This window comes from Chiloscyllium plagiosum, unplaced genomic scaffold, assembly GCF_037043375.1.
Source record: "Chiloscyllium plagiosum isolate Xiang-an unplaced genomic scaffold, Cpla_swu_hap1 HiC_scaffold_36, whole genome shotgun sequence".
NCBI lineage: Eukaryota > Metazoa > Chordata > Chondrichthyes > Orectolobiformes > Hemiscylliidae > Chiloscyllium > Chiloscyllium plagiosum.
In genome coordinates, this window is record NW_028270174.1 from 41,733,286 (window position 1) to 41,749,592 (window position 16,307).

General features: G+C 40.4%; 1 protein-coding gene across 1 annotated transcript in view; it reads left to right on the forward strand.

Moving 5' to 3' along the window:
* The window catches only part of ccna2 (cyclin A2), a 31,578-nt gene extending 15,989 nt beyond the window's left edge, over nt 1-15,589 (forward strand). Inside the window, exons 4-8 of the mRNA XM_043674028.2 lie at nt 2,401-2,624; nt 5,208-5,412; nt 6,131-6,244; nt 11,384-11,517; nt 15,070-15,589. Of these exons, the coding sequence (XP_043529963.2) occupies nt 2,401-2,624; nt 5,208-5,412; nt 6,131-6,244; nt 11,384-11,517; nt 15,070-15,133 (741 nt within the window). The 3' untranslated portion in view covers nt 15,134-15,589. The remainder of the gene's footprint in view (nt 1-2,400; nt 2,625-5,207; nt 5,413-6,130; nt 6,245-11,383; nt 11,518-15,069) is intronic.
* Nucleotides 15,590-16,307: the final 718 nt, after the last annotated feature.

Sequence of the window (16,307 nt, forward strand, 5' to 3'; positions counted from 1 at the left end):
CCACATGAAGGTAGTGGACATAGCTAAGGTGCTATATTAGTACTTCCTTAACAAAGACGAATGCAGATACTATTAAAATCATAATCAAAGACGAGTGACGGGCCTGAGATGCAAAGAGGTGTTAAGGTGCTTCTGTTTAAAGTTTCTGATTCATCAGAACAGGATCAGATGTGGCTGACCATACTGAGGAAATTGCAGAGACAGTGACGAGGATCTTTAGTTCTCTTTCAATGCAGAAGTGCCAAAAAGTCTGGAATTGCAAATATTGCACCCTTCAAAAAAATAATGTAGGGACATACTCTAAAACTGCAGCCCAATCAGTTTAACTTTGGCAGAAAATCTTTTACAAACAATTGCCTGAGGCATACTTAAATATTGTCAACAGTTCCCTCGTATTCTGAAGCTGAGAATATTGTGGAGGCATTGGTAGTGATTTTAAAGGGATCAGTGGAAAATGGCTAAAGTAACACACCTATTTAAGAAGGGTGGGAGGCAGAAACCAGGAAATTTTAGGCCAGTTAGACTGACCTCCATTAGTAAGATTTTGGAGTCTATTATTAAGGGTGAGATTGTGGAGTATTTGGAAGTGCATGGTAAAATAGGGCCGTGTTTGCTTGTTCTGTGAAGAGAAGGTCATGCCTAACAAATCTTAGAATTCTTTGAGAAGATGATGAGCAAATTTTAGACTATGGAGAGCCAGTATACCTGATCTATTTAGATTTCCAAAAGGCCTTTACGTTACCGCACAGGTGGTTATTGGGACAAGGAACTGGGCAGTGATTAGAGGGTGGCTGATTTTGGCAGAGAGTCAGCACAAATGGGTCTTTTTCAGAATGGCAGCTGGTATCTAGCAGAGTTCTTCAGGGACCACAACTATCTCATTATATATTAGCAATCTGAACAAAAACTGGGAGTTGTCACCTGTAAGCTTAGCAACAAAGGTAGGTGGAGGTATAGATCATATTATACATATGAAGAGGCTGTAGAAAAACTTGGGCAGGCTAGGAGAGTGGGCAAGTGTGAGGTATGCATTCTGGTAGGAAGAATAAACATTTTAGAATATTTTATGAATGTGGAAAGGCTTCAGAAATTTGAAGCACAGCAGGGACTTGAAGAATTCTGAACTATGATTCCTTCAGATTAACATGTTAGGAAGGCAAATGCGGTGTTAGCATTTCAACATGGCTAGATTATAAGAGCAGAAACATATTGCTGAGGTTGTATAAAGCTCTGGTTAGACCACATTTGGAATATTGTGAGCAATTTTGTGCACCATGTCAAAGGAATTATTTGCAGACCAGAGGAGATTTGTAAGAATGATCCTGGGGATGAAGGACTTGTCTTGTGAGGAGAGGCTGGGGACTCTGGTTCTGTATTCGATCACACTTGGAAGGGTGAGGGTGGAATCTCATTGAAATTTACAGAATACTGAGGCCCTAGATTTGCTTATGGGGAAGATCTTTTCACTGTGAAAGACTAGGGCCCAAAGGCACAGCCTCATAAGGGTTGACTCTTTAGAACTGAGGTGAGGAGGAATTTTTTCAGTCGGAGGTTGGTGGCATTCGCATTCACAGAGTACTGTATAGGCCAAGTCATTGTATTTAAGACAGTTACCTACTTGAATGATAAGGGAATTGAGTGTTATGGGAAGAAGGCAGGCAAATTTAAGGTGAAGGGTGGAAGGTATAGGGGAGATGTCAGGGGTGGGTTCTTTACCCAGAGAGTGGTGGGGGCATGGAATGCGCTGCCCGTGGGAGTGGTAGAGTTGGAATCATTGGCGACCTTTAAGCAGCATTTGGATAGGTACATGGATGGGTACTTAATCTAGGTTAGAAGTTCGGCACAACATCGTGGGCCGAAGGGCCTGTTCTGTGCTGTATTGTTCTATGTTCTAAATAGGGGTTGAAAAACATTAACTGTGATCGAATGTTAGAGCAGCCTCAATGGGCCAAATTCTGCTCTCACCTCTTATGGCGAAAGTTACAATGGAGTCTTTTTTTTTTTTAAGAAAAGTGAATTGTTATAACTAATCTAAATGTTATGAGGATTGAGGATAATTGAATTGATGTGGTGTACATGGAATACCCAAAAGTATATTGAGGCTTTCCAGCAAATTTGAAGCCCATGGACTAAAAGGAACAAGGGTAACATGGAAATTGTTAACAACCAGATTTTGTAACATTATATGCTAATCAGAATAGCTGTGATCTTTGCTACGTAACAAGAATAACTACATTGACAATAGGTTAATTTTATATCTGGGCCTATCTTGTATTTTATCTGTTGCTTTAAGTTTGTGTGTAAAGGAGGATTTTTGGGGGGAAAAAAAGCATGGTCTTCATGAAAAGATGATTTCTGATCAAAGCTGATATCTTACAATTTTTCTCCCTTACTGTTTAGCTGAAATGCAGACCCAAAGCAGGGTATATGAAGAAGCAGCCTGATATAACCAGTAGTATGAGGGCTATCCTTGTTGATTGGCTTGTGGAAGTTGGTGAAGAATACAAATTGCAGAATGAAACATTATATCTTGCTGTAAACTACATTGACAGATTCTTGTCATCTATGTCTGTCCTCCGAGGGAAGCTCCAGCTTGTAGGAACTGCTGCCATGCTGTTGGCATCGTAAGTATAAACTTCGCTAAAGAGGAACCTTGATTATCCGAAGAACACGGGTGGGGCATATTTCGTTCAGTTAATTGAATGCCGGATAACATAGTTTAGCCAAGTATCAGGACCTTGCGATTTTGCCGGACTATCCGAATATCGGATAGTCAAATGCTGGATAATTGAGGTTCCTCTGTAATGGGTTAGTTTAAACTTCAAACTAGTTTACTTCTCTGAATTTTCCAGGCTTCTGTTTTTGATCTTAATTTAGTTTTGGCCTTTTAGTTTTTCATTTGTCATTGGGTATCCAGTTGTGACCCATTTTCAGTTCCCTAATCTTGAATACTTTATATCTTTGAAACTTTGAAGACCATCATTTTCACTTATTTCCTAATTTTCTTTTTTGGTGTTAATCCAATATGAATTGAAGGTTCTAAATTTGAAAGTTTTTGGTCAACAAGGCACAGTACTAAAATTATAAATTGACCTAATTTGCAATTTAATGAGAACATTGAAGTTAATGCTATTACCAAGCTATGCCTGTGAGTGAACTCAGCAAATCTGCATATATTTGGAGTTGACCGTCAGAACTTTGAGCAATATTGCTGGTTGGAATGGTTCATCGTCGATTGGGTAGAAGTGTTGGACAGACTCTCTTGTATTTAAAGTTGAAAAGGCTCTTGGACTGGGACTGGATGAGATGCATCCAAGGATTTTGAAGGACGTGTGTGGAAACCGCAGTGGGTCTGAAGGGTCAAACTGGAGAATTGCAAATATTATGGCCTTGTTTAAGAAGGGTTGTAATGATAAGCCCAGTAAGTACAAACCAGTCAGTTTAATTTCAGTGGTGGGGAAGCTTCTGGAAACAATTATTTGGAATCAAATTAGTTGCATGGAAAAGGGTGGGGTGGTTAAAGTCAGTATGGATTTCTAAAGGGGAAAGTCCAGTTCAATCAACTTGCTGGAGTTTTTGGAAGAAATAACAAAGTTCAATGGGGATATCACTGCAGTAAACATGGACTTTCAGTGGCCTTTGATATAGTGCCTCAGACTTGAGGAAGGTTATAGCTCATGGAATAAAAGGGTCCGTAGCAAATGTGTACAGATTGGCTAAATGATAGCAAACAACAGAGTAATAGTCAGCAAGTTGTCTAGCTGGATGTGGGTTTGTAGGGGTGGGTATTGAGATCTATACATACTCATTATTTGGATTTTAGTTGTGAAGGGGACAATTTCAAAGTTTGCATAAGACAAACTTTGAAGAATTGTAAAGTGAGGACAGCACAGAATCTTAGAAGAACGTAGACAAGTTGGAGTGGGCAGGTATGTGGGGAATGAGTTTCAATGCTGAAGTGTGTGGTGGTATATTTTTGCCGCAACAACAGACACAGCATGGGGAATATAATTCTATATAAGATGAATGCAGGAGCAAGGGGACCTGCATGTGTATGTGCACAGGTCATAACAGTGAGAAGGCCAGTAGAGAAAGCAAAATATACAGTATTCTCAGTTTTATTAATAGAGCCATGGTAAGAAAGTAAGGAGTTGTTGAACTTGTAAAAGATACTTGCTAGACTTGTGTATGATTCTGGGTGCCACATTATAGCAAGGATGTGAATGCATTGGAAGAGTGTACAGAAGTGGTTTACAAGAATGGTTCCAGGGATGAGGAACTTCACCTAATGAGGATAGATTGAAGTTAGGACTCTTGGTGAGAATAAGGTTGAGGGGATCTGTTTTGTGGCTTTCAAAATCATGAGCAGGCTGTATAGAGTAGATGGGAAGAAACTGTTCCTGCTCAAGAGGATCAGGATATGGATGTAAAGTTATCTGCAAATCCAAAAAAGTAAGGGTGAAGTGACGAAAATCCCTTTTCACTGAGCAGTTAGGATATGAGTTCACTGTCTGGAAATGTGGGAGCAGGTTCATTTAAGGCATTCAAGAGGCATTAATAATTTGGATAATGGTAATATGCAGAGATGTGGTGGGAGGGAAAAGCAGGAGACTGACATTGGGTGATGCTCATTTACAAGCTGGTGCATTCAGGATAGGCTGGAATGGCCTTCCTTGCACTGTAACACTTGAGATTCTGGGTGCAGTGCATCCTGCAAGAGGAAGGAACATCAGCCAGAAGTTATGGTGCGTGTTGGAACTGGTTAACATGGGGAGGGAAAGGATTAAGGACCAAATTCTTCAGAAGTGAAGAAAATGATGATTTTGACCTTTTTACAGCCCATAATGTCTTTAGAGTGCATTATCTGATAGGGGGATAATGTAATTATATTGCGTAGAAACTTCAAATCTAATTGGATGTTATTTGGACAATTCAGGTTTTTGAGAAGAATGCGTTGGGGGAATTAAATTTGACAGCTGTTTGATTGACATAGTCAAAATGCACCAAATGACCTCTTATACGTCTATCTGCTCTGTAACATGCATCTTTCTAACTACATCTTTTTGGTGCAAAGGTGGGGAATAGAATTAATGTTGCACTGAAGTTATTTCTTACTTGCAATCCTATTCTGACAAGCTATTTGTCTTGATTTATACTGCCAATGTTATTACTTTGAAAAGCTTGCTGATGGGTTTTACTTCCTGTAGAAAATTTGAAGAAATATATCCACCGGAGGTTGCCGAATTTGTGTACATTACAGACGATACCTACACAAAGAAGCAGGTTCTACGGATGGAACATCTTATCCTTAAAGTTTTGGCATTTGACTTGGCAGCACCAACAATAAACCAATTCCTTAATCAGTATATTGGACGTGAGAAAGCCAGCAGTAAAGTTGAGAGCTTGTCTATGGTAAGTATTGTGCAGGTTCTGTTGTAAACGTTATGCATCCAAGTTCCACTAAATCAGGCTAAATCATTTTTAAAATGTGGACTAAAACTACCTTGGGTTCTGAAGGACATTTCTTTTGGCCTTGTTTCCATTAAATGGGGTCATTGAATAGTCAGTTTCTTTTACCGTACAGATTGTGTCCACACTAATCGGCAAACATAGATTCTAATTCCATTTTCCAGCATTTGGCCTATAGCTTTGTATGCAATGACATTTCAACTGTTCAACTACATTTTCAAATGTCGTGAATTCCTGCCTCTATTGCCCTTTTTTTGCTTTTTAGGCAGAGTTGGAGATGCGCACAACCCTGTGGATGGATTTTTGTTTCTTCAAATCTCTCTAAACTGCTTGCACTTAAACTCTGCCTCTGCCTGCTTTAACTGGATTGGAGTGATTTTAGCTAATATAAGCTGCTGGAGAATTTTTTTTCATGATTTAAGGTTTTGAAATTTTAAACCCTAGTGGGCTGTGAATTTTGTAATCCCAGATCTTCAAGACTGATCGTATATATTGGCATTTTTAAAAAGTGGTTAGAAAATAGATTGGGAAATGGGGTTTTGTTTGTTTGAATTTCAATTATGATTTTAATAAAAGATGAAATAGACATGAGGCTGTGTATGCCTATCTCCTATTCCTACTTTGTTTTTAACCAGAATATTTCTTTGTGCCCTTTTGACAGTACCTAGCAGAGCTCAGTTTGATTGATTGTGAACCATTCCTAAAATACCTGCCTTCGGTTCTTGCCGCATCTGCCTTTTGTTTGGCCAACTATACAATATCACGAACTAGCTGGGTAAGCTATGAATTACTTCTTTTTATTTGCAAATTCTCTGAACTTTTCCAACAAAGCAAACACTTCTGGCCAAAAGTGTGGCTTTAGGAACTGGCTCATTGGCCATGTGTGGACCGATTAAAAGTCATGGCTAAAATGTGGAATTTCTTAAGTGAACAATCCTACTTGTTAGCAAGTCATTGCTGACAATACTATTCAGTGACACCTTAGACATCCTCGAAGAAAGCAAATGTACAGAAAAGGGTTTTGTATAATCTATAAATTTGGTTCAGTCTAGCAGTTTACAGCCACTAAGGAAGCGACTTAAGGTGCAGCAAGTAGGTTGCTGAGCATGCTTCAACCCTCTGTGACCATGGTAGGTGTGACCATTGTACAAATATGAAACAAGCTACCATCTTTAATGTGCAAACATCCAACATGGGACAGATTTTAAACAGTTATGACAACCACTTAGTTATACCGTAAACAGAACCATAATTTGTAACATTATGGCCTGACCATTGCCGCACTCTTTGACAATTAACCCAGGAAATGCAGAGTTATCCATGAAGTTAGTCCACAGGACAAGTCCAACTAGTCTAACCTGATATTTATGTTGTAGAAAATGACTCCTGCCTTTCGTTTAAACCCATTAGCATATCCTCTCTTCCTTTTCATCCCTTGTCTTAATGTGTTTTCCCCTTATGTGTCTACATTTATTCACCTAATTATGGCTCGTAGCAGCAGGTTTTGCGCTTATTAACTGTCTCTTTGAGTAAAGAAATTATTGTAAATTCCCATCTTTTCACTATTTGGAATTTATGGCTTCAAAAATTTGAGTCTCCTACAAGGGGAAGTAGTTTCTCAATTGCAATTTTTGTTTTAAAAAGCCCTTTTTAAAGAATTCTAGATCATCCTTCTCTAGTCAAGTTCCAGCCTGTTGGGCTTTCAGGGGTATGTCTTCTCCTTGTAAATCCTTTTTACATGTTTTTCGGTACATTGTTTTTGTTTCCAATGTGCACAGTCTTTCAAGGGTGACCTGACTCAAGATTTTTGTGACAAGTTTTAAGATGATGCCTCTGGGTTTTCAATTGGTGTTGGTGGTATACTTTCTTTCAAACAGTGATATTTGTGACACTAGGAAAGTTCTCGTGATGTTAGAATATCATGGGGCTCTGCATTCACTTATTTGGAAGATGAATTAAATGCACATAATCATCGAGATGTACAGCATGGAAACAGACCCTTTGGTCCGACTCGTTCATGCCGACCAGATATCCCAATCCAATCTCGTCCCATTTGCCAGCATTTGGCATATATCCCTCTAAATCCTTCCTATTCATACACTCATCCAGATGCATTTTATATGTTGTAATTGTAGTAGCCCCCTCCACTTCTTCTGGCACAGATTCCATACATGCACCACCTTCTGTGTGAAAAAGTTGCCCCTTGGGTCCATTTTATGTTTTTCCCATCTCAGCCTAAAACTAATCTCTCTAGTTCTGGACTCCCCTACCCAAGGGAAAATATCTTTTTCTATTTATCCTATCCATGCCCCTCATGATTTTATAAGCCTCTATAAGGTCACTGCTCAGCCTCTGACACTCCAGGGAAAACAGCCCCAGCCTATTCAGCCTCTCCCTGTAGCTCAAATTCCCCAACCCTGGCAACATCCTTGTAAATCTTCTCTGAACCCTTTCAGGTTTAACAACATCCTGATAAGAGTGAGACCAGAATTGCACACAATATTCTAAAAGTGGCTAACCAACCTCCTGTACAACCACAACGTGACCTCCCAACTCCTGTACTCAATACTCTGACCAATAAAGAAGAGCATATCAACTGCCGCCTTCACTATCCTAGCTACCTGCAACTCTACTGTCAAGGAATAGGAGCCTGCACTCCAGGGTCTTTTTGTTCAGCAACACTCCTGAGGACCTGTATAAGTCTTGCCAGTTCTGTATCTAAATGGCTAGATCTCCCTGTATTTCATGAGATCTAACCTTGCTAACCAGTGTCCCATGGAGAACCTTGTCAAACGCCTTACTGAAGTCCATATGGATCACATCCACCACTCTGCCCTCATCAATCCTCTTTGTTACTACTACAAAAAAACTTGCGTTTATGAGACATGATTTCCCACGCACAAAGCAGTGTTGACTATCCCTAATCAGTCCTTGCCTTTTCAAATACGTGTAAATCCTGTCCCTCAGATTTCCTCCAAAACTTCCCACCACTGATGTCAGGCTCACTGGTCTATAGTTCCCTGGCACTGCCTTATCACCTTAAACAGTGGCACCACATTAGCCAACCTTTAGTCTTCCAGAACCTCACCTGCGACTATTGATGCAATTATCTCAACAAGGGACCCAGCAATCACTTCCCTAGCTTCCCACAGAGTTCTGGAGTACACTTGATCAGGTCCTGGGGATTTATCCCATCTTTATGCATTTCAGGACATCCAGCGCGTCCTCCTCTGTGACATGGACATTTTTCAAGATGTCACCATCTATTTCCCTCCGTTCTTTATTTCCAAGTCCTCCTCCACAGTAAACACTGAGGCAAAGTACTCGTTTAGGAGCAGAAGTAGAATTTTCAGCTTGATCCTCTTCAATAAAATTATGGCTAATTTGTGTTCCAAATTTCACGTTCACATGTACCTTTGATGATCTTCGTTTCCTAGCTTTGAGTCTATCTGCCGCCTCCTTTTTTTTAAAAAAAACAATTCAATGACCCCATCCTTCGAGAAAACCGGTCCTGTCCTAGAAAGGACGGTGCTGTATTTCTGAACTTGCCCAAAGTGTAAGTATCTTTTCCATGTCCACCTTATCATTACCATTCAGGATCTTGTAAAATTCAAACAAATCACCTGTAGTCTTTCTAAAACTGCAGTGGAAGCAACCTTTGTTTGGGAGAGAATTCCAAGATTTTGACCCTGTGTCAGTAAAGGAACAAAGATGTTTCCAAGTTAGGATGGTGATCAATCCAGAGATTACTATTTTGCAGTTCCGCTCTTTAATTAGTACCTGTTTCATTACTTTAGCAGGACCTCTTTCCTTATCCTGCACGTCATTAGCATTGACATGGACTATAACTATTGAATCCTTCCTCTCTCACGGCAAGTTCTTCAACCAGAACAGCGAGCTTCTCTCCTGCAGACAACACAGCCCTCTGGGATCATGCTGTTTGCTGGAATGATTTGGATGTGTCGGTGTTGGAATGGGGTGTACAAAATTAAAAAAGCTCAACCCCAGCTTGTAGTCTAACAGGTTTATTTGGAAGCACTAGCTTTCAGAACGCTGCTCCTTCAGATGGTTGTGGTGTATAAGTTCATAAGACACAGAATTTATAACAAAAGTTTACAGTGTGATGTAACTGAAATTATATATTGAAAAAGACCTGGATTGTTAAGTCTCTCATCTTTTAGAATGAACGTTAGTTTCAGTTCTTTCATATGTCAATTCCAGAACTCTTTTAAAGTTGCATTCTCAAGTGAACTTTAACAATAGGTGCCATGCTGTTCTAGATAATGCATTGATGGTGTGAGGCTGTCTGTGCCCCAGTGTTCACTGATTCTAGTCTTTTTTAAAAAAAAAAAACAGGATTTACAGAATCTTGCATGGATTGATGCAGTTTTGAGCAAAATAAAATGTAATTCTGCAAGTACAAATTCGCCCCACAAACTTGTGTTCATGTGGAGGGGGTGGAGAAGTGGGTATGAGTCTGAGCGAGAGTACGTGTAGAAGTGTGTGTCCCGGTTGAGGCCGTCCCAATGGGGACCGAACTTGGCTATTAGTCTCTGCTCGGCCACTTTGTGTTGTTGCCTGTCCCGAAGTCCACCTTGGATGGTCACCTGAACGTCCCAGGCTGCTGAAGTGTTCTCTGACTGGGAGGAACACTCCTATCTTGACTGATTTGAGGTATCCATTCATCCGTTGCCGTAGCCTCTGCTCCGCTTTCGCCAATTTACCATGCCTCCGGGCAGCATATGAATTAGACAATGTTGGTGGAGTCACATGTGTACCTGCAGCATACATGGTGGGAGGTGTTGTCACGTGTAATGGTGGTATCTGTGTCAACACTGACAAGTCTCGCAGCGTCGACCATGACAAGGTTGTATGGTGGGGACCGTCTGTGTGGAATTTGCACATTTTCCCTGTGTCTGCATGGGTTTCCTCCCACAGTCCAAAGATGTGACAAGTGAAGTGCCGTGCTAAATTGCTCATAGTGTTAGGTGCATTAGTAAATATAGGGTAGGGGGAATGGGTCTGGGTGGGTTACTCTTCAGAGGATCAGTATGGACTTGTTGGGCCAAATGGCCTGTTTCAGTGGTGGAGCTGTCACTACTTGAGGATCGTTTTACTACAATAATGGCATAGTGGTTCAGTGGTTAGGACTGCTGCCTCACAGCACCAGGGACCCGGGTTCGATTCCCACCTCGAGCGACTGTCTGTACAGTGAGTTCCACCGAGTGCTCCGATTTCCTCCCACAGTCCAAAGATGTCCAGGTCAGGTGAATTGGCCATGCTAAATTGCCTGTAGTGCAATTAGTCAGGGATAAATATAGTGGAGGGGTAATGGATCTGGGTGGGTTACTCTTCGGAGGGTCCGTGTGGACCTGTTGGGCCGAAGGGCCTGTTTCCAGACTGTAGTGATTCTAAACCATAACCCTGCTTTGTTAGTAGATCCACAGTAGATACATATTTTATCCTTGGTGAGTTCCACCAGTTTATTGAATATTCTACAAGCTCTTCTACAGTACTATTGCCAATTTAATCGTCCAGGCCTATATGAAGATTAAAGTTTCCCACAATTATCACGCTACTTTTATTTCAAGCTCCAATCATTTGTTTTATACTCTGTCCAACATTATAATAAGCTTAAACTTATCCAGTTTCTTGCTTCTCCTGATTCTACTTAATGAACTTCTGAGGCCAGATCACTTCATATTAATGCTTTTCTTGTCATTTACCATCTGGGTACCCCCTTCTCGTTTTGTTTCAAATATTATGTAGCCGGGCAACTTTGTTTTCCCCATCTATGATCACCTGTAATTTTAGACTTTTGCTTTAGATGTGCCGTTTGCCAGATGCTATTGTGTTTAGGTTTAATGAAGACAAAGTATTGTTTGCAATAATTTCAATTCTATTTTCTTTCTAGCCTAGATCATTAGCTCAATTGACAGGATACGTCTTAGAAAGCTTAATGCCTTGTGTGACAGACCTTCACCAAAACTACCTCAAAGCACCCGAGCATGCGCAGCAAGCAGTGCGGGAGAAATATAAGAGCTCTAAGTAAGTACAATACTAGCTGGCAACTTGTCAATGAGCAAAGAGGAGGATTTGAAATTAAATTCTGGTTGGTTTGTTATACTTACATATGTTACTTCTCATCCATAAGTTTTAAAACTTTTGTTTTTAGAAAAGCTTGTTGGATAACAATTATGTTTTTGTTTCCTTGGCCAGAATTTATTTTTAAAGCAGTGATATTTGAGATGGGTAAAAGAAAATACAGTGTAACAAATTGCATCATAAAGGGAACTATATTTTCAATAAAGACCAGTCGGCCTTACGTCTGTAGTTGGACAAGTTTTTTTTGGAAAGGATTATGAGAGAGGATTTATATTCGACTAGCAACCAACAATTTGATTGGAGATAGTCAACATGGTTTTGTCAAGGGCAAACCTCATTGAGTTTTTTTTTGAGAAGGTGACCAAGCATGTGGATGAGGATAGGGAAGTTGATGTGGTGTCCATGGACTTCAGTAAAGCCTTTGATAAGGTTCCACATGGTAGGCTGATGGAGAAAATGCAGAGGCATGGGATTGAGGGTGATTTAGCAGTTTGGATTAGAAACTGGCTTTCTGTAAGAAGACGAGTGGTGGTTGATGGAAAATATTCAGCCTGGAGTCCAGTTACTGGTGGTGTGCCACAAGGATCTGATTTCGGACCATTGCTGTTAGTCATTTTTGTAAATGCCTTGGACGGAGGAGTAGGTGGATGGGTTAGTCAGTCTGCAGATGACACTAAAGTCGGAGTGGTGGACAGTGTGGAAGAAAGTTGCAGGTTGCAGGGGGACTTGGATAAACTGCAGAATTGGGCTGAGAAGTTGCAAACTGAGTTCAATGTAGATAAATGTGAGGTGATTCACTTTGGGAAGGATAACAGGAAGGCAGAATACTTCATCAATGGAAAGAGTCTTAGTAGTGTCCCTGTGCAGAGGGATCTTAGTGTCCATGTACATAGATCCATGAAAGTTGCCACCCAGGTTGATAGTGCTGTTAAGAAGGTTTATGGTGTGTTCGGTTTTATTGGTAGAGGGATTGAGTTCCGGAGCCATGATGTCATGCTGCAACTGTAGAAAACCCTAGTGTGGCCTCACTTGGAAAGTTGCGTGCAGTTCTGTTCGCCCCGTTACAGGAAGGATGTGGAAGCATTGGAAAAGGTGCCGAGGAGATTTACCAGGATGTTACCTGGTCTGGAGGGAATGTCTTAAGGAAAGGCTGAGGGACTTGGGTCTGTTCTCATTGGAGCGAAGACTAAAGAGGGGATTTAATAGAGACCTACAAGATGATCAGAGGATTAAATAGAGTGGAAAATGAGAGTCTTTATCCTTAGATAATAATGTCTGTTTGTACGAGGGAGCATAGCTGCAAATTGAGGGGTGATAGATTTAAGACCGATGTCAAAGGCAGGTACTTCACTCAGAATGGTAAGGGTGTGGAATGTCCTGCCTGTCAATGTAGTCCTGCCTGTCAATGTACCGTATTGTTCTACGTAAAACATAAAATAGACTAGAACATCTACTTTTCAACTTTCATCCAATTAGGAGTGGAAATCCACCCTTTTTTTTTTGGAGGTTGTCCCCATTATTCATTATTTCATATTTCAAATGAGATACTAGTGATCATTATCAAAGTCGTGTTGCCTGTGGAGAAGGTGATGTTTGATTTAGCTTGTACTGCTACAGTTCATGTGGTGAAGGTGCTCCCACAATGCAGTTAAGTAAGGAGTTACCGATCATTCACCAGTGATAGTGGAGAATTGATGGTGTATGTCCAAATCAACAAACAATTTGTATTTCTATCGTGTTTGTAGTTTCACAGAAATATTATCAATGGACTTTTGACATAAGGCCACAGATGTAAATATTAGGTCAGGTGACCAAAAGCATTACCAAATAAGCAGGTTTTCAGGAATATCTTAAAGGAGGAAAGCAAAGCTGAGAGGTTTATGATGGGAATTTCAGACTGTTACTTTGGCAACTGTCGAAACAGCCACCGATAGTGAAGCAATGAATAAACGTATTGCTGGACTCTGAAACTAAATGAGTTGTCGAGGTCTCGAAGGTTATGTGGTACAGGAACTAAATCAAGGGTGAGAACTTTTGGGCGGCACGGTGGCACAGTGGTTAGCACTGCTGCCTCACAGCGCCAGAGATCCGGGTTCAATTCCCGCCTGAGGCGACTGACTGTGTGGAGTTTGCACGTTCTCCCCGTGTCTGCGTGGGTTTCCTCCGGGTGCTCCGGTTTCCTCCCACAGTCCAAAGATGTGCAGGGTCAGGTGAATTGGCCATGCTAAATTGCCCATAGCGTTAGGTAAGGGGTAAATGTAGGGGTATGGGTGGGTTTAGCTTCGGCGGGTCGGTGTGCACTTGTTGGGCCGAAGGGCCTGTTTCCACACTGTAATCTAATCTAATCTAACTTTAAATTGTTGCTGCCTATAAATAGGAGCCTTTATGCATTAGGGAGCACAGGGGTGATGGGTGAACAAGTTTTGGTACAAGTGAACATGTGGGTGGCAGAAATTTTAGATATTCTTGAGATTATAGAGCGGTTGAATGTGGGAGGCTGAGTGGGTGTGTTTGGATAGTTAAGTCTAGAGTTAATACAGGAAAGGATAAGAGTTTCAGCGAATGTTTTGAAACCATTGTGGCTCAGTGGTTAGTACTGCTCCCTCGCAGCACCAGGGACCCGGGTTTGATTCTAACCTCAGGTGACTGTGCAAACTCCACACAGACATTCTCCCTGTGTCTGTGTCGCTTTCCTCTGGGTGCTCTGGTTTCCTCCCACAGTCCAAAGATGTGCAGGTCAGGTGAATTGGCCAGGCTAAATTGCCTATCGTGATAGGTGCATTAATAGGGAGTAGGGGAATGGGTCTAGGTGTATTACTCTTCAGAGGGTCAGTGTGGACTTGGTGGGCCGAAGGGCCTGTTTCTGCACAGTAGGGAATCTAATCTATAAAAAAATGCTGAAGCTGCTTGGGACATTCTGAAGAGTCATTTTTAATGCTCTCCTCTCAGTTAAAAGGAACAGTTTCAACAATTTCCATTTTTGGATTGCTCATCTTGCCATCAAAGCTGATGCAGTTTATAAACTAGTCCATAGTAGAGACAGTTAATTTATACATTACATTACATTACTTTCGTGTTTAAGTGACTTCTATTGAGAGGAATACATTCAGTTCCATTTTAAACACTCTCTATCCAAGCTCCCTTGTTGAGTTTATTCATCTTCATCATTTGGGGCTACATCTAGATTTTTACTGTGCTTTGTGAAGCACTTTGCATGAAATACACAGTTTTAGCTGGGATCCTTTTGTAAGAACTTGAATCTGCCAAGTCCAGTTACTGCAAGTTAGCTGCTGAATTTCTGTTTTTTGATTTGGTCTGTATGTGATATTGTTGATCCAAAAATCTAACTAATACATGAGGCAAATAACGCTGCCATTGAACTGGATAAAAAGATTGGTAGTGCACAACTTCTGCCATGTTGATTTGAGCTTTGTGTGATAAATGCTGAACCACAAAAGTCACTTGTCTCATTTGATGATGAATTTTCTCTTGCAGGTATCATGGCGTGTCAAACATTGACCCACCACTTTCCTTGGACCTGCTGCTTTTAAAACAGTGATGCTATCAGCCTTGTTTAGTGTGTGTATATATTGCATACATTTGTAGAATCTGAAGAGTATTTTTGTACAGCTCAGTATTTTAAACGTAATGTGGACTTTGACCAACCTGCCACTGCAATCTACACCAGTAGTAATTTGCTAACTCTTGTGGGATAATACAACAGGTGAAATATGTTTTATACTTGTACATTTCTGAATTATGAACTCGTGCAATCCCATTGTATACAACTTTTATATTTTAGAGCTAAATTAACCAAGCCCAAACGAACTAATAGGATATGTTTTGTTAATTCACTTGGTAAAACTATGTGCGTACAATTTTTTTATCGCAAGTAGAGTATTAGGTATCTCTTAAAGAATGCCGATGTATTATTTTATAATGATCCTGACTGGCTTCTTTCAACCAATGTCAGTTGAACAAAAATGTCAATTAAACATGCCAAGTGGGTAAAGTATGGCCAGTCTTGCCCGGTGTACTAATTTAGTAAGATCTAATGGTGCTTCCACGATTTCAGGGGGAAAATCTTTCGAATGTGGATTATAATGACTGCAATATAGGCCTGTTGGGGTATGCTCAATATTATGTCTAAACACAATCCTCCAATTTAGCTAAACAAGCATTTGGCATTCACTTGTTGAGGATTAATTACTTTTGCTTATGATGCCCAATTCCATTGATGCCATTTCCCTACTGCTTGTCAGTTGAGGTTAAAATTCTTGAACTATCATAAGTGAATAGGCATATGTTTTGTAGATCATAAGGAGATTTAATTTGACCCTGTTTTTGATTAAAATATGCCTTTACCAGAAATCTGTCCTCTTTTTAATAAGCAAACATGCTTTAACATCAACTTTTGAGCTTTCTTCTTCTTCACTCTCTTTCAAAACTTTGGCCTTTTGGATTGAGATATGTGATGGGAAGAGGAGTTGCCATTATAGTTGGACAATCAATACATGAACACTGATTTGTGTTTTAAGGTGTATACTCGACCTTTTTGGTTGCACTAATCTTTATAAAACATCTTTCTTTGTGCCTGAAAACCATGGCATAACTAGGCAGGGAAAAATCAAGCCCTTGTTACCATGCCTATTTGAATGGCTTCCAATGTAAATTATGGAATATGTAACAAATTCACAAATAAACATGCATTCAGTCCACTTGTGCTTGTGTGT